Below are 27,799 nucleotides of genomic sequence, written 5' to 3' on the forward strand. Positions count from 1 at the left end.
CCAAATCTTTACTAATACAAACACAAAGACACACAAAACAGATGCCACCATCAAAAAACTTAAGACTGACAAATAATGTGTTCTCAAAACCTGGAAGAATCTCTAACTGCCAGCCAAGAGGAGTGTAAATTAAATGACAGAAACCATGGAGGGCTGTGTGACTCAGGAAAAAAGCATCCCCACCTACCTGGTTATAAAAGACACCTTCTCCCCTCCACCCAAGAGGAGAACCAAGTAGAAAACTGGTATGAATGGTCGCAAACAGGTGCTGCTTCTAGAAGCAGCCAGGGCACTGCCACCTCCTCCCGCCTTCTTTCCGTATACATTCAGAAACTGCAGTGCCTGGAAAACAGCAGAACTGGAAGTCCACAGGACTCCTGAGAACAGTTCTGGAGAATAAATAACCATGTATCTATACAATGGAGTGGTCTGTTACTGACAAAGGAATGAGGAAGGTCTCTGTCAACTGTTAGGGAATGGGAGCCAGGATGTATTGTTAAGAGGGGAATGCAAAGTGGAGAAAAGTATACCTAGGATGCTAGAATTATAAGAAAATAAAACAAGATTATTTTTTAATGACCTAAAACAGATCAGTGTTTTAGTGCAGTTGAAGTGCAGGTCATGTGTTCCATGTTAAAAAACAGAATTAAATTAAAATAAAAATAAAAGGGGTGCCTGGGTGGCTCAGTCAGTTGAACATCTGACTCTTGATTTCAGCTCAGGTCATGATCTCATGGGATTGAGCCCTGCATCAGGCTCTGAGCTGACAGGATAGAGCCTGCTTGGGATTCTCTCTCTCCTTCTTTCTCTACCCCTTCCACATGTGCATGTGCTCTCTCTCTCTCTCAAAATAAAAAATAAAAATAAAGTGACCCAGGGGCGCCTGGGTGGCTCAGTCGGTTGGGCGTCCGACTTCGGCTCAGGTCACGATCTCGCGGTCCGTGAGTTCGAGCCCCGCGTCGAGCCCCACGTCGGGCTCTGGGCTGATGGCTCAGAGCCTGGAGCCTGCTTCCGATTCTGTGTCTCCCTCTCTCTCTGCCCCTCCCCCGTTCATGCTCTGTCTCTCTCTGAACAAAAAAAAATAAAAAAAAAAAAGTTAAAAAAAAAAAATTTAAAAAAATAAAAAAATTTAAAAAAAATAAAGTGACCTAAAACATAAAAGCTGAAGCAAGTGAACTGGCATACCACAGTGTGACATTTAATTAATAATTTATTATTTTTAATTAATAATTTTAATTAATTTTTAATTAATAATTTACTTTTAATTAATAACTTATTTTTTAATTTACATCCAAGTTAGTTAGCATATGGTGCAACAATGATTTCAGGAGTAGATTCCTTAATGCCCCTTACCCATTTAGCCATCCCCCCTCCCACAACCCCTCCAGCAACCCTCTGTTCTTTATATTTAGGAGTCTCTTATGTTTTGTCCCCCTCCCTGTTTTTATATTATTTTTGCTTCCCTTCCCTTACGTTCATCTGTTTTGTATCTTAAAGTCCTCATATGAGTGAAGTGATATGATGTTTGTCTTTCTCTGACTAATTTCACTTAGCATAATACCCTGTAGTTCTATCCACATAGTTGCAAATGGCAAGATTTCATTCTTTTTGATTGCTGAGTAATACTCCATTGCATATATGTGCCACATCTTCTTTATCCATTCATCCATTGATGGACATTTGGGCTCTTTCCACACTTTGGCTATTGTTGATAGCGCTTCTATAAACATTGGGTGCATGTGCCCCTTCGAAACAGCATACCTGAATCCCTTGGATAAATACCAAGTAGTGCAATTGCTGGGTTGTAGGGTAGTTCTATTTTTAATTTTTTGAGGAACCTCCATACAGTTTTCCAAAGTGGCTGCACCAGTTTGCATTCCCACCAATAATGCAAAAGGATGCCCCTTTCTCTGTATCCTTGCTAACATCTGTTGTTGCCTGAGTAGTTAATGTTAGCCATTCTGACAGGTGTGAGGTGGTATCTCATGGTGGTTTTGATTTGTGTTTCCCTGATGATAAGAGATGTTGAGCATTTTTCATGTGTCGGTGGGTCATCTGGATGTCTTCTTTGGAGAAGTGTCTATTCATTTCTTTGGCCCATTTCTTCACTGGATTATTTGTTTTTGGGGTGTTAAGTTTGATAAATTCTCTATTGATTTTGGATACTAACCCTTTATCTGATATGTCGTTTGCAGATATTTTCTCCCATTCCGTCAGTTGCCTTTTAGTTTTGCTGATTGTTTCTTTTGCTTTGCAAAAGCTTTGTATTTTGATGAGGTCCCAATAGTTCATTTTTGCTTTGACTTCCCTTGCCTCCAGAGACATGCTGAGTAAGAAGTTGGTGCGGCCGAAGTCAAAGAGGTTTTTGCCTTTTTTTTTTTAAGTTTATTTATTTTTCAGAGAGAACACAAGAAGGGGAGGGGCAGTGAGAGAGGGGGAGAGAATCCCAAGCAGGCTCTGCACTGTCAGCACTGAACCCAATGTGGGGCCCAAACTCACTAGCCTCAAGATCATGACCTGAGCCAAAACCAAGAGTGAGACACTTAACTGACTGAACCACCCAGGTGCCATGCACAGTGTGAAATGATTTCCATTATATGTTGGAATCTGACTGTAGAATGCAGTGGGATATAGCCCGGAGAGAAAAAGAACTATAAAGAAGTCTTAAAGCATTTTCAGTAATCATATATTTGATGGTAAAGTAAGTGTCGGCATTCGGAGACTTCTGTTTGTGTATTATGGGATGATAATGGAGTAATTATGGCTGTGGCCTTGAGAACCAAGGTTTCTAGATGAAAAGAGATACAAACATAAGATGGATGAGGTTAAGTAAAAAAAACTCTCTCATAATGAATCTGAATGGGGCTAGCATAAACTTTATCTGAAATTGAGAAAGAAAAAGAAAGTACTCCCTAGCTTTGTCCTCTGAAAAGGCCTAGAATCTTATGCCCAAATTATAAATTCCATTTAGGGTCAGGGTTCTTTGGAGAAAGACTCAATCCAAATATTTGAACTATCTTCTCACACAAGAAAGCAGGATGCTGTCACATCAAAACTTCCTGGTTTGTCCAGGTTGTCCATAAGCAACGTCTAACATGGTTCCTGGTGATCCCTGCCTCCGGGTATCTGTGACCCTGTGAGATCCCCTCCCCAGCAAGTGGGCTGGACCTAGAAACTCACTTCTAATAACTAGAACACTACCCCCCCAAAGTGATGATCTGTCACTTCCTAGTTTGGGTTATAAAATGATTCTGATTTCTGACTTGCTGGCTCTCCTGAGGGTGTCTCTCTCAGAGCCCTGGCAATGGGGACAGCCAGCTGCCACACTGCGAGACTTTGGGAGAGACTCACATGGCAAGGAATTGCAGCCTGCTGGCAGCCACCTGGGTGAGCCTGGAAGTGTCCCTCCCCCAGCCAGGCTGGAAGGTCCTGGACTGCAGCCTTGAGACCCTGAGCCATCAGAGGACCCAGGTAAACCCCACCCAGACTCCTGACTCACAAAAACAGTGAGATAATAAATGTTGTTTTAAGCCCCTAAATTTGGGGGCTTAGGAGTTTGGAGCTCCTAAATTGTGTTACACAGTGAGAAATAACCAAGACAAGAGCCGCAGCAAAAGGACTCAGGAGTCAACCTGATAAGTGGCCGCCGACAAAAGCACAGCGGCAGAAAGAACAGTAACTGCAGTAGACTGAAACCCGTGAGATACGCATAAATTATGAGCTCATAATTAAAAGATAAAAACCAAATGACCCCTTTGGAGAATCAAAAGAATCACCTCATTATTTTAAAAACTAGTAAATAAAGGGGAAGATTCAAGCACTTACCCTGCATTTCCTTTTTTTTTTTTTAATTTTTTTTTTTTTTTTTAATGTTTATCTATTTTTGAGAGAGAGAGAGACAGAGCATGAGCAGGGGAGGGGCAGAGAGAGAGGGAGACACAGAATCCAAAGCAGGCTCCAGGCTCTGAGCTCTGAGCTGTCAGCACAGAGCCTGACGCGGGGCTCAAACCCACGAACCGTGAGATCATGACCTGAGCCGAAGTCAGACACTTAACCGACTGAGACACCCAGGCACCCCATCATTTTTTTTTAATGTTAATTTTTTTTGAAAGAGGGAGAGTGTGAGCATGTGAGCGCACGCACACAGGGGAGGGACAGAGAGAGGGAGAGAGAATCAGAAGCAGGATCCACACTGTCAGTGTAGAGCCCTAGGTGAGGCTTGAATCCAGGAACCGTGAGATTATGACCTGAGCAGAGTCTGATGCTCAACTGACTGAGCCACCCAGACGCCCCACCTGCATTTCCCAAACAATCTGCACTCCATGGTAACTGAAGAGTTGTTTGGGAAAGTTTCTCTTTTCAGGGTATTCTACCTAATACATCAAGAAGGAACAAAAGAATTAGAATGTCAGCACTTGGCGACTCTGGTGAACTCATGGCTTTAGAGAGTGACCATCATGGGCTGCTGACTCCACCACCAGGAGACAACCAGACACCCTGGGCATCCAAACTTAAACACCAGCACCCCTCTGCAGAAATCTTATCCCTCCCACATGGAAGACTGACTCTGCCCAAGACCTGATGGACCGTGATCTGCCAGGAAACACAGGGGGCAGGGGGAATCCATCCATCAATGCCAAGGAGGCAATCAGCAAAATTCAGCTTCTAGGCAGGTGGACAGATAAGGGACCCAGCTTATTCAAGAACAAGAACAATGAACTGCAAGGAGCATAAAGATGGAAGGGGGACCTACAGATTTAACAAAAAAAAAAAAAAAAAAGACTTTAAAGACCTATCAACCAATTGGACTTCAGTGCAAACAGAAAAGGCATTTTTAGAAATTATAAGATATGTAGGGAAATGCTTACACTGATTAAAAATTTGATATTAAGGAATTATTACTACCGTTTTAGGTTTCATGATGGTACTGTGATGCTTTTTTTTAAAACTCTCAACCTTTAAGAGATACACATTGAAATATTTATAAGTGAAATAACATGGCATCTGGTATTTACTTAAAAATAATCCCGGGGTGGAGGAACAAGGCATCTGGCAACCTTAGGATGAACAGGCTGAATAATAAAACCCAAACAGTCTGTTGTAAACATCATTCAAGAACTACAATGGACTCCTACGGCCTGATTTAACTTTTCCAGCCAGTCTGAAGAAGTCTAGGCCTGGATGAAACAGAACAATGGCTTAAAAGACAGACAAATAAATGAAATCCCTGCCATGCGCATGGTGCCCAGGGACCCAAAAGTGAGAACTGCCTCAGGGACACCCCGTGCTCATGTGGTCTTAAAACAAATACTTCACCAAACTACTCCTTTCTTATAGCACGTAAGTACCAACAGCATGTCGTGGCCAGCAAGAGAGCTACACAATCAGTTTTAGTAACGCACAGGCTGCCACATCTCCAGCCCTTCCATCTGCACGTGGGTGGGCTCTCAGTCACTAACCTAGTGTGTCCAGATCTTTCACTTTAAAACCACTCTTATCAACAAATACCTGCCGGGAGCACAAAATCATCCAGGGATCAAAGATCAGAAGTGACTACGACAGGTGCTCATACCACTGGTCAATGCTCACTTACAAAACATGAAGAAATGCCACTCACACCATGCCCACCGCTCTTGCTAGACGTCACAGGTAAAGCAATTCCAAGGCTCAGAGCCTTACACCCTTGGAGCAGCGCGAGTTAAAGGGCCCTCCCACGTGATCATTTATTCTAACCGTAGGTAACCACAGCAGTACCTTCCTAGTTTTAAATGAATATCCACACTATAAAATATACTAGAGAAGATACTGACTGAAGGACCATTACGTCATCTGAGCGTCTATTAGCCACTTCTGAAATCTGAAGATGCCGGGTGGGTTTCAAAGGGTTCACAACCTTGAAATCATATGCACTGGGATGTGGTCGTGGGAGGGGGAAGGTGGCAGGCTCACTGTTCCGAGGGCCCACAGCTTTCCTTACTTGCCCAAAGAGCTCTGTACCCCAAAAAACACAGGAGCCCCAGCTCATACCCTCATGACTCAAAATGCAGCCCAAGAACAAGCAGCATCAGCAGCCCAGGAGCCTGTCAGAAATGAGGGCTCTCGGTCTGCACCATACACCTGCACTGCAACGAGAGCCCTAAGTGATTCTGGTGAATGTGAAAGTTTGTAAAGTGCTATGCTGACATTATCTTAATATGATAAGCCTGATGCTACTGCTCGTAAGACCTACTCCCCAATGTTATCTATCTACTTGGTACACTGGGAAACTCACCACCTTTGTACTTTGACCTTTAAGTTTTACTTATAAAATTATATGGCAGAATATGGACATAGCCTGGCTGACACTGTCTCTACTCTTTGCTCTTAAGTTGTACAGTGGCTTCTGACCAAAAACGACAAATGTCTGACTTACTGGTATCTAAGAAGTCATCTGACTGTCACGACTTCCAGGTTACCTCATTCCCAGCACCCTGCCAAGCTGTCAGTTTCTAGCCCTTTCTATACCCAGACTGTTTCCCAATGTCAAGGTAAGGTTGCTGCCAATACCTTGAAGTCATTCTTAAAAATAATCAGAGTAAGGGGGCAACCTGGGTGGCTCAATCGGTTGGGCGTCTGGCTCTTGATTTTGGCTCAGGTCATGATCTTGCAGTCTGTGGAGTTGAGCCCTGCACTGGGCTCTATGCTGGCAGCATGTAGCCTGCTTGGGATTCTGTCTCCCCCTCTCTCTCTCTCTCTGCCCCCTCCCCGACTTGCTCTCTTTCTCTCAAAATAAGTAAAAATAAACTTAAAAAAAATCAGGTTAAGGGAATTACTTAGGGGGAAAATGGACTGAAGACAGAATATTTAAAAACCCAGGGAGTAAGAAAGCAGGAACCAGTTATGGAAACTGAGGCACAGCTCAGAGAGATCTTAGCAAAGTCATGTCTCAACATGGTGCTTCTCAGTTCCAAAAAGTCATTCAACAACAGCTGGAATTATCTTTGAAGAAGAAACTAGAAAAAATACTCACCACAGCATCATCACATGAGTTTGAGCACAATAAAAAAATAACTTACTGGATTTCAGAAGCTATTTCATAGCTTTTTCCAAGAAAAGGGACCTGCTGTGGTTTGGGGAAAAATCCAAAGACCTCCAGAAGATTCCATTCAATGCTATGAAAAGATGAAGGCCAGGGCTTACCTGACAATATTTATTTTCTGTGATGCCCCAGCTGGTGGTGGTGAAACTCAACGGCGGTTTGAGAACCAGCATGGGCTACAAAGACCCAAAAAAAAACTGGACAGTGTTTGAAATGAGAGTATCTTTTTAGATCTGACCATTCAGCAAACTGAACTTCTGAACAGATATTCCTCTTATTCTTTTTTAAAATTTTTTTTTTAATGTTTATTTATTTTTGAGACAGAGAGAGACAGAGCATGAATGGGGGAGGGTCAGAGAGAGAGGGAGACAGAGAATCCAAAGCAGCCTCCAGGCTCTGACCTGTCAGCACAGAGCCCGACGTGGGGCTCGAACTCACGGACCGTGAGATCATGACCTGAGCCGAAGTCGGACGCTTAACCGGCTGAGCCACCCAGGCGCCCCAATATTCCTCTTATTCTAATAAGCTAATGAGCACTTTTAACACAAATGAAGATACAAAAATAAATACTAGAGAAGAACAAACATTTCATGTTAAAAATCTACACTTTTAATCAAAGCAGGTACCCAAGGATTAATAAAGAATCCTTACTGCCTGTAGCCAAAGATGTATCTTACTCAGAGGAAAACCCAGAAGCTTGGTACCCCGGGCCATGGTGACATTTATGTCACTTTCTACAACTCTGGTTGGCTCAATACCCTTCTAGGAGAAGGAAAAGACTATATTTCTGTGTCTAACATAGATAATCTGGGTGCCAAAGGGGAACTTTATATTCTTAACCACCTAATGAACCCAGCCAATGGAAAACCCTGCGAACTTTGTCCTGGAAATCACAAATAAAATACATGCCCAAGGTAAAGGGTGGGACACTCACTCAGTACGAAGTCTGGTGACTAGTGGAAATCATTCAAATACCAAAAGCACCCATTGATGAATTCAAATCTCATCAAAATTCAAAATATTTAACACCAACAACCTGAGATCCATCTCTCTCTTGCAGCCGTCAAAAGGCTGCAGGAGCAGAAGATATTGACATGGAAATCACTGTGAATTCAGAGACCGGATGGAGGGCTGAATGTCACTCTGTCAGAAACTGCAGTAGGGGATGCCAGGAAAAGATTTTAACACTCAAGGTATTAATGTTCCTACAAGGCAGTTTCTGCCTGTCAAAACCACATCAGATCTCTCGCTTGTGATGTCAAACCTCTCACAGCCTTAACGCAGTATCTTTGACGAGTGGATAGCGGGAATTTTCCTACAGTGCCCTTGGTTAAATTAGGCAGTTCTTTCACAAAGGTTCAGGACTCTCTAAGGAGACTTGAAAGTACACGAGATAGGCTTGAATTGGATCACCTCGCAGTTCCAGGGGATCGACGTTTGGTAAGAATGGTTATCATCACCGTTAATCACGGTGACTGAATTGACGTCCCCCTGGAGCAGTACTGGAGAACAAAATTATATTTAGGAACCTTCCTATCTTGTACGACGGCAATGAAAAACACTGTGTACACTTCATACTAATTATGGGCTAAATCATTTCTTACAATAAAATGTTCTGTAGGATTCTAAAATAGGCAGGTACATTACTGTTACTGCGGTGTTAATTTTTAGAGTGTTTTGCAACATGATTTTAGTCTAAGAAAAGCACAAATGGAAGCAATGCTTTTCTTCTTTGAAGAAGATCTCAAAAGTTAGTTCGTCTCTTTCCCTCCACAACCTGCTGACCAACCCTGCTCAAGATCTCGTCCACTGGAGACAGGCTACTGTCATGGCCTTTGCTTCATTGCAGAGCCTTCAACCATCAGAGGTGACTTCAAGGTCCATGTGGCACTCCAACCAACAGCCTTACCTCCCACTCCCTCATCCCCACACCCAACAGTCAGTTACTAAGTCCTGTGAAACTGACCACCCATCTACCCACCTTGGCCACATGCCACATCTCCCCACAGACACTGCTGCATCTGGGGTTGCCACCACCTCGCCAGTGTCCTTGCCTCCAGCCTTCTCCCTTCCCATCCACACTCTACCCTGCTGTCAGAGGGATTCCCCCAGTTGCATATTTCACCCTGAGGCTCCCCTGCTTTAACTCCTTCAATGACTTCTCAAAGGCTACAGGATAAAATCCAACTCTCAGCAGTATACAAGGTCCTTCCTGCTCTGACCCTAACTAATGTTGCCTTTCAACACTGTATCAATCCCACCTCCTCATCCTGACCGCCTCCCAGCCTGCCATCCAGACTCAGGTTAGACCTCACACGTCTGGAGAGACTTCGCTGAGCCCTCTCTCCCATCCCCTCATTAGAGCGTCCTCTTACTTGTCTTACCCACCACCAGACCCTGAACTTCTTAAAAAGCAAGGACCCTACCTGTCTGGGTTTATATCCGCAGGCCTAGCACAGCGCCTGCAACTTTGTGGTGCTCATCAAATACTTGTTGAATGTGATGGGCTGACTAAAAGTTAAATAATTGCCTCTTACCCAAGCCTAGCCATCTCCACGTGCATCTTCTACTTAAAGCCAGCCTCCCTATGCACCCCCTTCTCGGTTCTTGCTTTCCCACACGCTACGGTGCCATCCAATCCCCATCCACATTCCAAAGAAAGGCTTTTCTCGGGTCTAATTTGACTCACCTACCATCATAAAACCTCAGAAACCATTTCCTTTCATACACCTGCCTAGTTCATCCCCAATCACACGGGCCACATCCTTGCTAATGTCACCTCTCCAATTAGTCTAGTGAATCCCAGAGAAGCAAGAACCAGCTTTGTTCATAATCCACAACCTGAGTCCACTGAGCACAAGGGCAACACTCAAAATCAGTGCCCAGTGCTTTGTCTTTTAATCCTTCAGCTGAGAACTGTAAAACACCAGGCATTGAGAGTTCCCCCAGCTCAGGTCAATTTCCTCTGACATTTAAGAAACATGGGAAATAAATCTTGACATTTTTCTCATATTGAGGAAAATAAATAATCCTAAAATATTATTTGAACATTGATTTGATAATAGAGCAAAATGAACTATGTCTCTCCCGAGCCACTTTGGTGAATTGGGTTTCTCAACCGAAAAGTCAATTATGGCTCCTTCATATAAATGAGTAATTTATTTGAAAGGTCTGGAAACTAGATCATAAGATGCTACAAATGAACCAGCTGGAATAAGTAGACTGAGATATAGATCAATACTGGAGTGAAGGAAAAGGAGGAAGGAAGGGAAAAGAGTAAAACCTCCAATCAGAAAAGAGATGAATTGTGTCAGCTCTCAGATTTGTGAGTAGGAGGAAGCTTATCAGGGGGAAAAAAAAAAAAAAAAAAACTATGTTAATTCAAGTATTTTGAAATATTTTTAAATTATTCAGCAATTCAAATTGATTCCGGTTGGTCAGCTGATGGTATTTGGTCACTCCATTATGGACAGCCTGATTGGATAGTACTCAGATCTCCAAACTGAGTGTTATCCAAGAAGATTCTGAAGAGCAGCTTACTGACCCCGAGTTCTGAAGTCAATCAGTATCCCCCAAAGTCATCTTAAAACTTACATACTTTGTATATAATTGTAGAATCTCTATGTTGTACACCTGAAACTAAAATAATACTGTATGTGAACTATATACTTCAGTTAAAAGTAAAAAATGCCAAGAAGAACCTAGGTGGCTCAGTCAGTTAAGCATCTAACTCTTGATTTCGGCTCAGGTCATGATCTCACAGTCCGTGAGATCGAGCTCTGTGTCAGGCTCCATTGTGACCACGGAGCCTGCTTGGGATTCTCTTTCTCCTTCTCTCTCTGCCCCTCCCCTGCTCATTCTCTATTTCTCACTCTCAAAATAAATAGACATTAAAAAAAATAAAAATAAAAAATGCAAACTTACATCCTATGACTATCTAACTGCCTTCACTTTGGTGGCAGGACACTCCAAAGCAAAATTAAAAATAAAACACCATTTTTTAAAAGAATATGTGACCTCCATGGGTACCACTATGGAAAGAAGTCCAAGGAAAACTGCTCGGTCGGAGAAAGAATAAGTAGCAAACAGTGTGCAGACCTTGATCCAGTTTGCAGGTAAGCAGATAAATAAAGCATAAAGAATATGCACACATATATGCTTCCAGATGTACAAGGCATTTCTGAGAGGATAAAGAGGAAGGTGTAAGTGGTATGAGATCTCATGCAATATTTGTATTGAGTTATACTATATCCTGATCCCATATGCTCAATGAATTGCTTAGTCCCTCTGTGCTACCCCCATGACATGCCTCTTTGCCCTTTTATTAGGGCTCCAGATAAAATACAGGACACTCAATTAAATGTGAATTTCAGATAAACAAATGGTTTTTTAGTGTAATTATATCCCAAATATCACGTGAGATCTACTCACACTTTATTTTCCCCTGCTAACCGGGATGCCACCATGTCTTAGCCGGGTGTGCATCCAGCAGGCTCTTCCAGTTAGATTTGTGTGTGTTCGCCTCCCTTCCTAGAGCCCAGACAGACAGATACCTAGCTGAGTCTTCAAATACGCTTGCACCCTCAGTACCCAATGCAGCAGCAGAGGCTACATAATACATGTCCCCTCACCTTTGTCTAAATGTAGAAACAAACTCAGGGAGGGCTATTCTCCTGAAACCAGCTTCTCCTTAACCTCTCTGGCTGATCCTGACCACTCAAAGATCATGGAACTGTTGACTACTCTTAGTTGCTCTCCATGAAATCATAAAAGCCTGCAACTCAGTTTTGGGGTAAAACCCAGGGGGAGACAGACACTGAAAATTCTGGAGTGGGTTTTTAAGGCAATCCCCCTGACTTCATTTCAGCTCCTCACAGCACACCTCACCACACGGCAGTCAGCCAGAGGTAAGTGGCACCATGACCTCCATCCAAGGGCCAAGCTGGAGTGGCAGCCTGTGAGAGGTCTGCGGAGCCTCCACTCCATTCCCTGTGGCCTGCCTCCACGGACGAGCCAAGGACAGCAGTGCTGTCATGGTCTCGGAGGCTATGAGCGTCCCATGCTAAGTGAAATCCTCCGCTGACCCCTGCCATATAGCAGGCAATTAAGGTGAACCTTTTATTTCCCCTGGTCTGGAGAAGGTGTAATGAACCTGAAAGATTAGGCAACAAGCCCACTGCTACAGGTTGGGATCCCGGAGAAGCAGATACTGTGAAGGAGTTTAGCAAGCGGGGTGCTCTTGGGACGGACACCTGGAAAAAGGAGAAGGCAGCAGGACCGAGCAGAGAAGACAGTGGAACTGCGATGACACAGGCCCCAGGGCAGCCTTGACTGACCCCCAGGCAGCCCTGAACTATGACGGCCCTTCAGAGTTGCCCAGGCTGGGCCTCAATGCTCCTTATTGGCCGGGGGACTGTGGGAGGCTGCCTGGGGAAGGGGCACAACCTTGAGGCCGTGCTGACCGCACTCTGGCAGCCGGGCAACACGATGCGGCAACAGAGGATCTGGTGGCGAGCGCAGGCCCCACCGCCCCAACTCCCAATCCATGCGGTAGAGTATGCCGGCCAGTGGCAGCCACCACTGTGGCAGAGTGGTGTCAATAACAATCAGAGCTGTCTCGATGCAAATGAGCTGCCTGGACATGTGCAGAATCGTCCCTGAGGGGGTTTAGGTGGAGGCTGACAAATCCTCATCTGGGACAAATCCTTATGCGGATATTTGCATTCACTCAGTCTTCAAATATTTAGTACCTTTCATGTCAGATAATATTCCTGGTGTGGGAAAAAGCGGTAAACAATACAGAGTCCGCCTGGAATCTGCATTATAGTGAGGGGAGCAGAAAAAAATAAAAACAATACCATCTTAGACACTGGTAACTAGCTATAAAGAAATGAAACAGTGTCATGGGATAGAATTGAGGGCAGAGGCAGTGGGAGGCATGTGGCTAGAAATGACTTTTCCAAGGGGGTTAACGTGTGAGCAAAGGCCTGACTGCAGGAAGGCCAAGGGGCAGGCAAAGATCTGGGAGAAACATTCCAGATAAATAGAAAGGCAGGGAAAAGGCCCTGGGGCAGGAACCAGCACAAGGTTTGGGGGAAAGAGCAAAACGGCCAGTGTGACTGCAGGTAAGAGGGGGTAAGCAAAATGGGATGTGAGGTCAGAAAAGGAAGCCAGGGCCAAAGTATGTCAGGCCTTTATAGGACTTTGGAACTTACATGTGGTAGCAGGCCACAGACACAGGAGGGCTAAGAGTACAGGGGAATAGCACAATCCCACTTACATTTTTAAATCCTCCCCCAGCTACTGTGCATGGACTCCTGAGGGGCAAGAGTAGAGAAAGGAAGCCAAGGAGGGTCCTTCCTACAGGCCACACAAGAGACACTGGGCCGCCATCAGAGCACAGGTGTGTCCAAAAGACAATGGGGCCACATCCAGGATTCCCAAGCCCTGCAGATCAACAGAATCACATGAAGCATCCCCACCCAGACCTACCAAGTGAGAATCCCCCCAGATGGGGACCAGGAATCTCTATATTCAACCACCAAGGTTTGGGAAGCACTGACCTGGGTGATCTGTGATGCCCTCCTCAGCTGTGAGGAGCCTCGGCCCTATGAGTGAGGAAGCGTAGTTCCTCTTAGCTCCTTCTGAAAGGGTGCTTTACTAGATGGGCTCGGCCCTTCTTCTGAATGGAGCCCAACCCACCCAGCCCCAATTCCAGAACAAGAATCCAGATTTGGACTGTGCCTTTCAGGGTATCACTGTTGGCTTCCAACCAAGGCTCCTCTTCCGAACTCTGGAACACCACAGTCACTGAAAACACTGGTAAGTGGGAAGAAAGAGCAAGTAGCAAAACAGCATGAAAGCTATAATGTAATTTGCAATTAAACAGAAAGAAAGAAGGGAAGAAAAAAATATGCACATATACCGAAAACTATTTTCTCACTTCTCCTAAGGAAGGTGTATAACCAGTACCATTCTAGAAGCATAGAAGGAAAGTTAATTCATTACATATAGTGAGTGGATGCCTTACTCTGGGCATTAGGCATAATTTAATTCTGTCACAGAACCCTGGCCCAGTTGAGAAAAACTGGTGAAGAATTTCATACACTATAAAATTCAAGCCCAAAAGAACTAAATTTTGCTTGAGACTAAAGATGATAATGACACTTTGCAGGGAATTTTGGATACTCTTCAGGGAGGACCACTGGAGACCAAGATGGTAAAGGGCTTGAGAGCCAAGATGAGCACTTGACAAGAAGATGATGGACTCGGAAGAGACCTCGTCCATGACCTCCACTCGGGCAGAGAGAAAAGTGAGGCCCCGGGAGGGTAAGGGACTTGCTCCAAGTCGCTACTAGAGTCAGCACTATGGAAAGTTAGAGGAAGTAAGCGGTCAATACTTCCAAGCCACAGTGAATGGCTCTGGGCTGTGCGCAAAGCTAGAACACCAAACTTGATTTCAACTACCTCCCCCTGAAGGTGGGAGTTAGGGAAGCTTGGGCTCCCACGGGAACACAATGGGCCAGCTGCACATGTGAGCAATCCACACCAAGATTACTCCCTAAATTGGATGCAAGGTGTCTGTTGCATCAGGTGCTAGATGCAGGGCACAAGAAGCCCGTCTAGCCTCATCTCCCACACACACCTGTACCACCCAAGCCCCCATCCCATCCCAAACAGCGCCTTTTTCCAGGACTCACAGTGACCCTCATGCTGTGCCCCCTTGTCTGGAATGTACTTTTCCCCTCCATCTCACTCTTCCTTCAAACTTTCTGATGTTCCTCCTCCAGGAAGCCTTCCCAATCTTCTCCTAGCCAGTACCCTCTGCGTGATATTCTATAACACACCACATCTTCTGTGTGATACTTCCTAACACACATCTTTGTGATATTTCGTAACACATCATAGCGGTTTCTACCTTCCACCTGTTTACTATTGGGGGACTACATATTTGTCTTCTCAACCAGTCCACCCGCTTCCTGGGGGCAGACATAATGCCTTAATTTTTGCATACCCCATAATACCTAGCACTACACCCTGACATACAGAAAGCACCTAGGTGGATGAATGAATTAAGCAATGAAACAATGAAACAGGTGAAGTGAAAACAAGATCCTACTCTTGAATTCCAAGCCTTAAAATGCAGTTAATTATGCTTCAAAGTCCATTATACATTTTTAATTTCTAAATGCAGATGTGTTTTCCCTATAAATATCAGTTAACCAAGCAGATGTTAACTCCAAAGGCAAAAATGAAGTTCGGCTCTTCCCGGAGACACACAGCTGTGCTGACTCCAGAACCATGGCAGTGAGAATGTCCATCACTTTTGAATCATAGAAGAAAAATAGGGATGTGCATATGACCAAACTTCTTCAACACGTTTCTCCAAAACACAGAAGCAACACGTTCACAAAAGGAAAGTGGCAAAAGAAATGGCCTAAATGTAAACACGGAGAACTTTACTAATACTTCCTTTTGTTTTCCTGTGCTCAGACATTAAGCCAACTATTTAACGTCCAAAGATACCCTTGGGCAATGTGGCAGCGCCACGAAACACGAAGAAATGAGTTTTCTCGGCTCTTTCCCCACACCATTACCACAACCCTCCTTCCAGATTTATCTCTATTTTAGAGAAATGTTCTCAGTGACAGCTTTATGAAAAAAAAAAAAAATACAATAGCTGGCTCATAAAAAGAAGATTGATTCCTTTTACCACATTGCCAGCTAAATATACCAGATAGGAGAAAGGTATGCTTCAAAATACTCAATTGTAAGACTCTTCAAAAGACTTCACCTCGAGTCAGAGCGGAATCAGATGCAAGCACAGCTTCTGATGTTGCCGAGCAGAGTGGTTTAATAATTGTGCAGGGAAGCACTGGGCTTTGGGCACCTGCGTTGAAACCCTGCCTCTCGGCAGCTCTATGACTTTAGCACCTGATTGAACTTTGCCAAGCCTTGGTTTCCTCACCTGTAAAATGGCTGAATAAAACCTATCACACAGGGGTGCCTGAGTGTTTCAGGGGGTTAAGCCTCCAACTCTTGATATCAGCTCAGGTCATGATCTCGCAGTCTGGATCTTGTGGTCGTGAGATCGAGCCCTGCATCCGGCTGGGCTCCATGCTGAGCACAGAACCTGCTTGGGATCCTCTCTCCCCTGCATGCGTGTGTGTTCTCTCTTTCTCTCTCTCACACTAAATAAATAAACTTAAAAAAAAAAAAAAAAAACTTAAGTACTAATTATGCAATGCTGTGGGTTGAGCTTGTCTGATGCATCATTTTCTGCTAAAAAATGTGACAGAAGAAAACAGGCAACACAAAGCCAGGCACCCAGCAGACAATCAGTTCATCTCCATCACAAACCCAAGATCCATCCATCAGCAAGTGTTTATCGTGCCTGTGCTGTCTGAGGCACTGGACATACACCAGTAAACAAAAACAACAAAAAGCCCTGCCCTCCTTGAGCTTACATTCTGTTGGGCAGTTCTGTGTTAATAACCTTTCCAGGGATTCCCAAAAATTAGTGGAAATGGAGGAAATCCAGAATACATTTTGTCAAATTTTCTAGCCAGATCTCAAAACTATGAAGAACCACCAGATAGTTGATCTTCATAGGTTTTATTTATAAAGTGCCTTATCTTCATCAACACAATCCAGAGGCCACAGTTCATAAAAAAGAACATCAGAAACACCAAAATTCTTTCACTTGTTTTTAATGTTTATTTTTGAGAGGGGGGAGGGGCAGAGAGAGGGACACACTGAATCCAAAGCAGGCTCCAGGCTCTGAGCTGGCAGCACAGAGCCTGACACGGGGCTCGAACCCACAAACCATGAGATTGTGACATCAGCCGAAGCTGGATGCTTAACCCACTGAGCCACCCAGGTGCCCCTTCCTTCACTTATTTTTAAATACTTGAGAAAGGTGTCTAGTGATTCTGACTATATACTCGATGTCTGAAGACAGGAAACGAATGCCGTCCTTCTTGCCCAGTAGCCCCTTCCCTTCGTCCCCGAGGGCAAGCTTGCAATTGTATAATAAATTAAAGAGAGCAACAGTGGCTAGAGGCAGGAGTAGGTCAAAGGACAAACGCATGTCTCCCCTTTACGAGACTCTCAGGGATACAGCGATGTATAATCATAGACCGTGACCTTCACCATCCCACGATCACCCCATGTGGGTGAGACCAAACAGGCTGTAAAAGCAAAGGCCCACCCCAGCACGGGAGGCCAGACCAAGGAAAGATCTGATATGGTTGACATGGTAAGTGAAATGCAGTCAGTCCAAAAAGGAAACCCAATCATTGCCTAAAGGAACACCCACATTTTGTATACTAGGAGACAAGGGGGTAGGTCATCAGACCCTTTCCAGGCTATTCTTGGAACAAAACTGAGTCACACCACCTTCCTTGGTGCCTAAACACAGCCAGGCTTGGTGAAGAGCTGCTCCCTGCCTGCCCTGGATCTCGCTGCTTTTCAGACCACACTGGTCAGACACGGAGTATGCTACGCCCCATCTGCAGTTTCTGACTAGTGATACAAAGCACAACAGCAGAGGGGCGCCTGGGTGGCTCAGTCAGTTAAGCGTCCAACTTCGGCTCAGGTCATGATCTCGCAGACCATGAGTTCGAGCCCCACGTCGGGCTCTGTGCTGACAGCTCAGAGCCTGGAGCCCGTTTCAGATTCTGTGTCTCCCTCTCTCTCTGCCCCCACCCTGTTCATGCTCTGTCTCTGTCTCAAAAATAAATAAACGTTAAAAAAAAAAAAAAAAAAAAAACAAAGCACAACAGCAGAGAAACAGAATAGAGGAAGAAGCCACACTCTACACTCAGGCTGATTTTCATTTCGTCATCACCTGGAAAACATGAGGCATCAATGGAGAGCACACTGACATTATGCGGGGTGTCCAGGAGCTGGAGCGTTACCAGTAATCACATTCCAGCTGTCTCCCAACCCAGGAGCCCTCCACCTCTGCTGTACACAGCAATTTCCCAGGGACTTTAAAATTCCTGATGCCCAGCTGCACCCCCTACAAGTTAAATCCACTCTCTGGGGTGGGAAGCCATCGGCTGAGATGTCGGCTGAGATGTGAGGCCAGCATCCTAAACTCCTGGTTTTTCTACTTCCCCCATTAAAGGTCTCAGAAGGGCAAGCTGGGCCTCCCCCACAATGTCATTAGCAAAGCCCAAAGGAGAAAACGCACCATGACCACAGACCTTGTATGAAACCAGATGACAGAGGTGGGAAAATATCAAGCAGGCCACCAAAACTCTCAACAAAGAAGAAAAGGCCTTCGGGCTCAGGCATGCAGTCTGCCACAGTCACAGCAATGTAGCCCAGAATTTCAGGGTCCAAAGAGCCAGGTTCACATTCTGCAGCTCTAACTGACCAATGTGTTGCTGACCAAGCCTGCCTGCCCATCCATAATACAGGGATGAGTCCTGCCTGCCCTACCTGCCCTAGAGAAGACTACGGGATTCAGAGGACAGAGTCGAAGCACGCAGTGAAGGACGGGCTTATGCAGACCCAATTGCTGTCCTCAGCATTACCAGCACTGTTCACAGAAGCTACTTTAGGGCTACCTCTTCCAGGAGCCCCCTCCCCAACCATGACACCTCTTTCCTGGTCTTCACAGAAACACGGAAAGGACCAGCATCTTTCAGCATTCAGTGGAATTCAAGGATGCTTGTGACACAACAGTGAGACAAGCCAGGAGCACTCAAAGATGACAACCCCCCCCACCACCACCAAATATTGAAAACACCGGTAATGCAGAACAGTAGTAAGGGGAAATGGTCTGAAGAGTTGCAAATAAAAGAGAAAGATTTTTTTTAATTCCAGCATAATTAACATACAATGCTGTATTAGTTTCAGTTGTACAATACAGTGATTCAACATTTCTATATATCACCCAATGCTCATCATGGTAAGTGTACTCTTAACCCCCTTCACCTGTTTCACCCATCCCCCACCCAACTCCCCTCTGGCAACCATCAATTTTTTCTCTATAGTTAAAGAGTCTGTTTTGGGGGGATGTATGGGTGGCTCAGTCAGTTAAGCATCTGACTCTTGATCTCAGCTCAGGTCATGATCTCATGGGCCATGGGATTGAGCCCTGCATCAGGCCCTGTGCTGACAGTGTGGAGCCTGCTTGGGATTCTCTCTCTCTCTCAAACATAACTAAACTTAAAAAAAAAAAAAAAAAAAAAGTATGCTTTTTGTCTTTTTTTTGTTCATTTGTTTTGTTTTTTAAATTCCACATGAGTGTGATCATATGGTATTTGTCTTTCTCTGACTTATTCCACTTAGCATTATACTCTCTAGATGCATCCATGCTGTTGCAAATGGCAAGATTTCATTCTTTTTTATGGATGAGTAATACTCCACTACGTGTGTAGGGGTGTGGGTGTGTGTGTACCACATCTTCTTTGTCCATTCATCTATCCATGGACACTTGGGCTGCTTCCATATCTTGGCTATTGTAAATAACACTGCAATAAACACAGGGGTCCATGTTTCTTTTTGAATAGTGTTTTCATTTTCTTTGGATAAATATCCAGTAGTGGAATTAATGGATCAAGTGGTGTTTCTATTCTTAATTTTTCTTAATGTTTATTTTTGAGACAGAGAGAGACAGAGTGTGAGCGGGGGAGGTGCAGAGAGAGAGGGAGACACAGAATCTGAAGCAGGCTCCAGGCTCTGAGCTGTCAGCACAGAGCCTGATGCGGGGCTCGAACCCACGAACCATGAGATCATGACCTGAGCTGAAGTCGAATGCTCAACTGACCAAGCTACCCAGGCACCCCCCTATTTTTAATTTTTTGAGGAACCTCCACACTGTTTTCCACAGTGGCTGCACCAATTTTCACTCACCAACAGTGTACAAGGGTTCCTTTTTTCCCACATCCTCAACAACACTTGTTATTTCTTATCTTTTGGATATTAGCCATTCTGACAGGTATAATATGATATCTCACTGTGGTTCTGATTTGCCTTTCCATGATGATAAGCAATGCTGAGTATCTTTTCATCTATCTGTTGGCCATCTCGATGTCTTCTTTGGAGAAATGTCTGTTCATGTCTTCTGCCCATTTTTTAATTGGACCATGTTTTTTTGATGTTCAGTTATATAAGTTCTTTACATACTTGGGATACTAACCCTTTACCAAATGTGTCATTTGTAAATATCTTCTCCCATCTGGTAAGCTGTCTTTTAGTTTTGTTGGTTGTTTCCTTTGCTGTGCAGAAGCATTTTATTTTGATGTAGGGGAGAAATTTTAAACATTCATTCTATGCCAGATATTTTTCAGTGGCATCTGAAGGCTAGGACTAGTGTACTCTGTATTCTAAAATATCTTTAATTAATTGTCAGTACTTTAAAAAATCAGAAGATGTTATGTGAATATTCTTGTTATTCCTGAAATACAATGGCACTCCTATGACCATACTCCACAGGACAGCAGAAAGGGAGGTGATGTTGGCTTACCCCCGCAGCCCACACATGTCACCAGCTCTCTGCCAGTTCCCCAGACACGGGAGTTGAGACCCCATAGAAAACTTGGGAGACTTCAGAGAGCAGGTTATGCCTCTAATGGCAAAAAAACCTTTTTAAATGACCTACTGCCAGCAAATCTAAAGAATTTGATTGTGGCTTCTCAAACTTTCTGTTGGATTCTATTATCTTCTCCCCATGGCGCCTCAAGGGACAGAGAGCCAATGACAATGCTGGCTGATGTGATGAAACCAATGAAGCTGACTTTTAACAAAATAAAACATGACTTAACCCAGCCTGGAGCAAATAACGTGTGATCTGTTCAGGCTTTCTAACATCTTTAGGATTTCTTAAAGAAACTACCAGTGAGGAATAGCTTCTATCTTTTCAGCATAGGCTGCACCTCTTTAATTTCCAATCCTTCTGACTCTCTGCCAGTATTTTCATGTCCTGATACCCTCGAGGTGTGCCCTTTTTGAAGAGTGAAGCTGTCTTTCCCCAGAGCTGTACTGCTGGGGCAGCATTAGCTGGTTCTTAAGACTCAAGAACTCATCCCAGATTCCTTGAAACTGAATACACTACCACAATTTACGCAGAAATGAAAGAAATAACCTTGTCATCAAGCCAGAAGGCCCTGAAGTAAGAAAGCCCTCTGATATCATGATGTTCTTTGCAATCAAACAGGCAGAAAGCAAAACAGGTCTGTCCTCATTTCTGGGACTCAGCTGACCGAACAGTAAATGCACAATAAAGCAGGCCCCTCCTACAACAACTATATGAGGGCAAAGGAAGTCTCTAGTTGCACCTGGCGTAATACTGGCATCTCTAATTTGGACCTCATTTCAAAGGAGGGGAGGAGGGGCAAGAGCTAGTACACAATGCACTGGCACTCACTGTCTGAGACCGAGGCCTCATCTTGCAATCATACGATGACATCAAACGAGCAGTTCCACTTCTGTTTCACTCAAGTCCTCAAGTCTCAAGTGTCGCCTTTCTGTTCTTTTATGATTAATTATGCTTTTTAATTCAGTCTCCATTCTTCTGCACACTGAGCCCCCTCACGTTTCATGGCTCTGCTCCATTTGCGTTTTCAAAGCTTGACAAACCCAGTTCAGCACTTGAAACAGGAAGCTCTCCAACACAAGTGCCAAGAAACAAGGCCCTTAGCTGCCTACAAGCCACACAGGGAAGGGGCTTAAGAACAGCCATGTGTGCCTCTGAAAACAAACAAGTGGATAAAATCACATCACACTGAAGCTGCACAGAGAAAGCAAACTGCTGGTATTGTTCTAGCAAATGCATTATTAACACACAGCCATTGGAAGTTCCTTCAGCTCCTCAAATGAGGTCTCTGGGCCTTCCACGTTGTTCCCTCCATCTGCTATACTTGTCCCTGGCCAATGCCCACTTCCGATCTAGCTAGATGTTTCTCCCCTAAGCACCTTCCCTGATGCCCCAAGTCTGAATTAGACCCCAGCTCTCACCACAAGCTTCCGTACATAGTACCACAGGACCTAGTCCAACAAAGACCAGGACAGTGCCTGGCTTATGCACCATTACATCCCCAACATGCAACCCAGCAGCTGCCTTGTGGTTGTTAATGACTGTGGGGGGGGACGGGGTTTAGAAGGTCAACTATATTCATAATTATACCAGGACATTATTTGCCTTTTTCACTCTCATTCTCTCCCAAGTGCACAGTGGAGTTTTCCAGGGGCTGCAATGTGTGTGATGAATCGTTCTGACGGCTAAAGGAATGTGTGCTTACATACTCCTATGTTTTAGGTTTTTCTGTTTTAATTCCTAATGTGGTAAATAATAGACTTATGTAGCCCACAAAAACAAAAGCTCTTTGGGGTCCTCAAAGAGGACTGCAGAAATCCCCAAAGCCAAAAACGTTTGAGAACCACTGGTCTAGCACATGGCCTGGCACATACCCTGTCATGGTATCCTCCTCTGGAACGTTCTTCCCATCCCTAGAAGGGGCGCCACTCAACACCCCCACCCTCATACATCATGCCTCGAATACACCATCATTACCTAGGGGTCTTCTGAAGCTCCCTTTGTTCCTGTCACTTCCACTAGGTCACGAGCTACTAGAGAGTAGGGACTATGCCCTCGATCGTCTCTGACCAAAGAAAAGGGCTCAATAAAAGCTCAGTAGCTGGACAAAATGTCAAGGTCACCATGAAAACCTCTGCTCTTCACCAAGCTAAGCCTAGTCAGACCACAATGTTCAACTCCTGCCATAACTCCTTACCTATAGACTTGAGCTCACACTATCTTCCTTTCTCCAAATACCTACGGTATTTTATTATCTATATAGTAAAACCAAATACTTGGTGACTAGTAGACTTTGTCCATTTATTACTGAGCTATGTCAGATTGTGCTTTGCCATCACAATATCCACGTGAAATCCTAAAAAGTACAAGACAAAATTATAATAGCACTGATTATGCCTATTCCATGCAAGCACTCTACAGCCAGGATACAAGAAGCATCTAATTTACCTGCTCTTCCATATCCATGCCTCTATCACACCTTCACTGTACTAAGTACTGTGTGAAAGACTGGGATTGCAGGACAGTGAAATCTCTGCCTCGCTAATGTAATCAGTAAACAGTGCAAAGGGATCCTTCCAAGGAAAAGCTCACACACAAAGAAAGTCGTTTCCCAGCAGTGTGGAGGTTCCTCAGAAAATTAAAAATAGACCTACCCTATGACCCAGCAATAGCACTGCTAGGAATTTACCCAAGGGATACAGGAGTACTGATGCATAGGGGCACTTGTACCCCAATGTTTATAGCAGCACTCTCAACAATAGCCAAATTATGGAAAGAGCCTAAATGTCCATCCACTGATGAATGGATAAAGAAATTGTGGTTTATATACACAATTGAATACTATGTGGCAATGAGAAAGAATGAAATATGGCCTTTTGTAGCAACGTGGATGGAACTGGAGAGTGTGATGCTAAGTGAAATAAGCCATACAGAGAAAGACAGATACCATATGGTTTCACTCTTATGTGGATCCTGAGAAACTTAACAGAAACCCATGGGGGAGGGGAAGGAAAAAAAAAAAAAAAGAGGTTAGAGTGGGAGAGAGCCAAAGCATAAGAGACTGTTAAAAACTGAGAACAAACTGAGGGTTGATGGGGGGTGGGAGGGAGGGGAGGGTGGGTTATGGGTATTGAGGAGGGCACCTTTTGGGATGAGCACTGGGTGTTGTATGGAAACCAATTTGACAATAAATTTCATATATTAAAAAAGTAAAAAAAAAAAAAAAAAAAAAAAAAAGAAAGTCGTTTCCCGTATGCAGAAAGCACTCCATGTCTGCTGAATGAAGGAATGAATAAATGAATCGGAAATAGCAAATCAAGAACTACAAACGTGCTCCAAAGGCTAAGAAAGACGGTACAGAAAATAAATCCGATGTATCTAGGACTGATTAGCAATAGCTCTCTCAAAAGTTAGAGCAGAAGAAAAGGGAAAAGGGGAAAGGCAGCAAAAAGAAACAACCACAAAATCCTCCGACTCTTCAAAATCAAAGGAGGGAGGAATTCCAGCCAAGATCAAATTATAATCAAACCAGTTCCACAAGCACTTATGTTCCAGGCAAGGAGGAGTGAAGTCCTTCCACTGATCCTTTAATTCATTTATTGGTCATTAGAAAGAGCAGAAAATCTGAAAACCACTGGTTAGTAGAAAGTGTAGGCTAAGTTACCATTACCACTGGAAATAAGCTTCCCTTGGGGACAAAAGCCTGCCTTTGCAGTGTCCCATCTTTCCTTCTCACCATCCTCCTGTTTCCAGAACTGGTCCACTACCTGCATCACAGGCTGAGTGTGACCCCACATCTCCCTGAACTCATCTTCAGCAGCTGCCCAACAGTCAACAGAATACAGGCTGCTGACCTCAGTGCTACGAGGGTCTTACAGGTCACCTAAGCTCAAGCTCTTTTAGCCTGACACCAGCCTGGTGATCAGTCATGCAAAGAAATAGGACAGCCAGAAATCACCACACCTGCCCACTCAACAGAATGGCTCCCTTGGTTCTCTGCCTGCCCCTCTACTCAAGCTTGCCACTCTGAACCAGCCACTCATTTGCTAGCTTGAGCTTCCTGAGAACATAGATCATGCCCATTGGTGTCCCCAGTGCCTAACTATAATGCTTGGCACTTCGTAGGCGGCCAATGAATGTTTGCAGGATGAAAGACTGTATGAATGATCATAATCATATACACCCACACCTCTTGCTCAAATCATCCCATTTCTATTCTTGTCCCCTTACAGTCCATTCTCCACCAGTGGCCCAAGTGACCTTTGGACAAGTGAAGTCAGATCAGGTCACTCCCATTCTCTCACTCTTGCCATGGCCCTAACTACACTCACAATAAGCCTACAACCTTACCATAGTTTCCTAAGCTCCACATGATGCATCACACTTCCTCCCACATGGCCTCCAGTATCCAGTGCATATTCCAGGCATGTTCTTGGCATAGGGCCTTCATACTTGCTATTCCTTCTGCCTAGAGGATTCTTCTTAGATATCCCCATAGTTCATCACCTTCTTTTATCTACCCAAAAAGTCCCTTCCTGACCCCTGGTATGGTTAGCTATCCTTTTACCCTGCTTTATTTTCTTTATAGAACTTTTAACTACCTGCCATTACATATGATCTGTTTACCTCCCAGACCTGTGCTGCCCAATATGGCAGTGACTGGCCACATGTGGCTACTGAGCACTTGAAACGTGGTTAGTTGTGCTGTAAGTATAACAAACATGCCACACTTCCAAGAAAGTACAAAAAAGGGATGTAAAATATCTCATTAATACTTACTCTACTGATTTCATATTGAAATGACATTCTGAATATAATGGGTTAAATTAGATTGATAAAGTTAATTTCACCCATTTATTTTTATTTTTTTTTAATGTGACTACCAGAAAATTTTAAATTACATATGTGGGGGACACTGCCTTTCTATTCGACAGTTGTATACTAGAATATAAGCTCTCTGGGGGCAGCAACTTTATCATCCTGTTCAGCAAAGAATCTCCAAACTTTGAAAAGCACCCTGCACACACAGCTGCTCAATAAGTACTTAATGACTAAAATATCTTTCCTCTGCTATGACTCTTTCCCACTGTACAAGGTCCAGATCAAACCTCCCCTCTCCCTGGAAGCTTCCTGGGGTCACCTCACTCAGCATTCGTTCCCCCAGCAACCAGCACAGGGTCTGGCACAGTTCGATACACAGTAAGTCCAATAATTCAGCAAGTGGGGGGTGGGGGTGGGCAGGTGGGGAGGACTATTAGTCTCATATTGTAGAAGAAGGCTCTGAAACCCAGAGAAGTAAAATGACACACCCAAACTCACACAATGAGCAAGTGGCAGACCTGGAAAACAAACCCATGTCTTCCAGCCCCAGCCCCTGGCACCTGGCTCTCCACCCAAGGCCCAGGCTAGCAGCCAGGATCACACCCATAGACATGGTTTGCTTGTTTGTTTTAGCTATAACCCTAGCCAACATTTGAAATTTGGAGGATTTCAACAGTCCGTGTTCCCATTTTATTCAATACTTGAACACATGTCAAGTACAAGAAAGATATCCAAGAACAAGACAGGAATGGCCCCGGTCCTCATAGGGTAACTCTGACAATAAACCACTAAAAAAGGAAAATACACAGTTGTCCAAATTGTGATAAGAGTGATAAGGAAAATAAAAAATTGAGAAGGGAGATAGGAAATACCAGGCATGGGAGATGATATTTTCAATGAGACAACTGAGGAGGTGACATCTAACTAAGAAGGAAGAAACAGGACATGTGGACATGTGGACATCTGGGTTTCCACACCTGTACCACAAAGAAATGTAAGTGCAAAGGTCCTTGATGGTATCACTGGCTGGAACAGATGGAGTTGCCTCTCGAGACACAGTGTGCAGAACTAGATAGCTTCCCCTTTACAGTACAGAATTATCTCCAGGAAGTGGTGTCCCAGCCAGTAAAATAACTACGGTTTCCAGCTTTCCCTGCAGCCAGGTGTGGCCATGTGGCCAATGGGAGGTGAGCACTAGTGACATGTCTCTTCCACACCACGGAGGTGGGTGCACCTCCCTACCCTCCACTTGCCTTCCACTAGCTGGAGAGAGAGGATGGTGAGGCCCCAGAGAGTAGAGGCTCCAGGAGCACCAGCTGACTGGGAACTACACACAGTGATCTGCTTACGTGAGCAACAGATAAACAGTGTTGGTAACTTTAGTGTGAAGTCCTTAAAACATGGGAGGAAGTTTACTAGAGAAACTAGCAAGTGCCCCTCCACACACGATTACCTCCCCGACTCAGAGTTTGTAATGTGGATTGTGGAAGGCCTATCTGGTCCCATGTAGGCATTGAGTTTGTAGCCCCTGTACTACAAATTTAACAAATTATGTCTAAAACCGATCCTTGAGGGGTGTCTGGGTGGCTCAGTCAGTTAAGCATCTGACTCTTGTTTTCAGCTCAGGTCATGATCTTTTGGTTCATGTGATCGAGCCCCACATCAGGCTCTGTGCTGACAGCACAGATCCTGCTTGTGATTCTCTCTCTCTCTGGCCCTGACCCACTTGCTCGTGCATGTTCATGCATGTTTTCTCTCTCTCAAAATAAATGAACTTTAAAAAAAAAAAAAATCCTTGACACATCACTAAGACCTGCCTTCCCCCAAACTCACTCCAAATTCCAAACCTTTCCACCCCATCAAGGATGAAAGGTCCCCATGTGTCTTTTCCATTTGACATGTGGAACAATTAATCCAACCAAGGTCTTAACAGCTCATAGTGTCTGTCTATATTCCAAAAAAGGATGCCAGGAGGCATAATTCCTCGATCTTTCAAAGAGAGTTATTCTAGGGGAAATGTTATCTATTCATACCCTTAATATCATATCAGGAAAGACAAAGTTGGCCCTAAGAACAAAAAGAGCTTAATTAAGATGTTTTACAAGACAACTAAACTCGTTGTGCGATCTTGGACTGGATTTTAGACCTGAAGAAAGACACTATTGGGGAAATTTGGGAAATGTGAATAAGTCAGATTAAGATTCACTATTGTGAATAGTACTGTATCAGTGTTACTATGCTGGTTTTTAATTATAGTTTTCTAAGATTATAATACTTAGGGAAGTTGGGCAAAAGGCACGTGGAAACTCTGCCCTACTCTGCAACTTTCTGTAAATGTTCAAAATGAAAAG

At 44.2% G+C, this 27,799-nt stretch overlaps 1 protein-coding gene across 5 annotated transcripts in view; it reads right to left on the bottom strand.

The window, feature by feature from the left end:
* Positions 1-27,799, bottom strand: part of KIF16B (kinesin family member 16B) — a 299,460-nt gene that overhangs the window by 259,903 nt on the left and 11,758 nt on the right. Inside the window, exon 1 of one of the 5 annotated variants that reach the window (XM_049650086.1) lies at positions 188-463. The exons of the other annotated variants lie outside the window; for them this stretch is intronic. Coding sequence (XP_049506043.1) covers positions 188-408 — 221 coding nt within the window. The 5' untranslated portion in view covers positions 409-463. Of the gene's footprint in view, positions 1-187; positions 464-27,799 lie in introns of those variants that run through there. 5 annotated transcript variants of the gene reach the window in all.

The sequence above is a fragment of the Panthera uncia genome (genome assembly GCF_023721935.1).
Source record: "Panthera uncia isolate 11264 chromosome A3 unlocalized genomic scaffold, Puncia_PCG_1.0 HiC_scaffold_11, whole genome shotgun sequence".
NCBI lineage: Eukaryota > Metazoa > Chordata > Mammalia > Carnivora > Felidae > Panthera > Panthera uncia.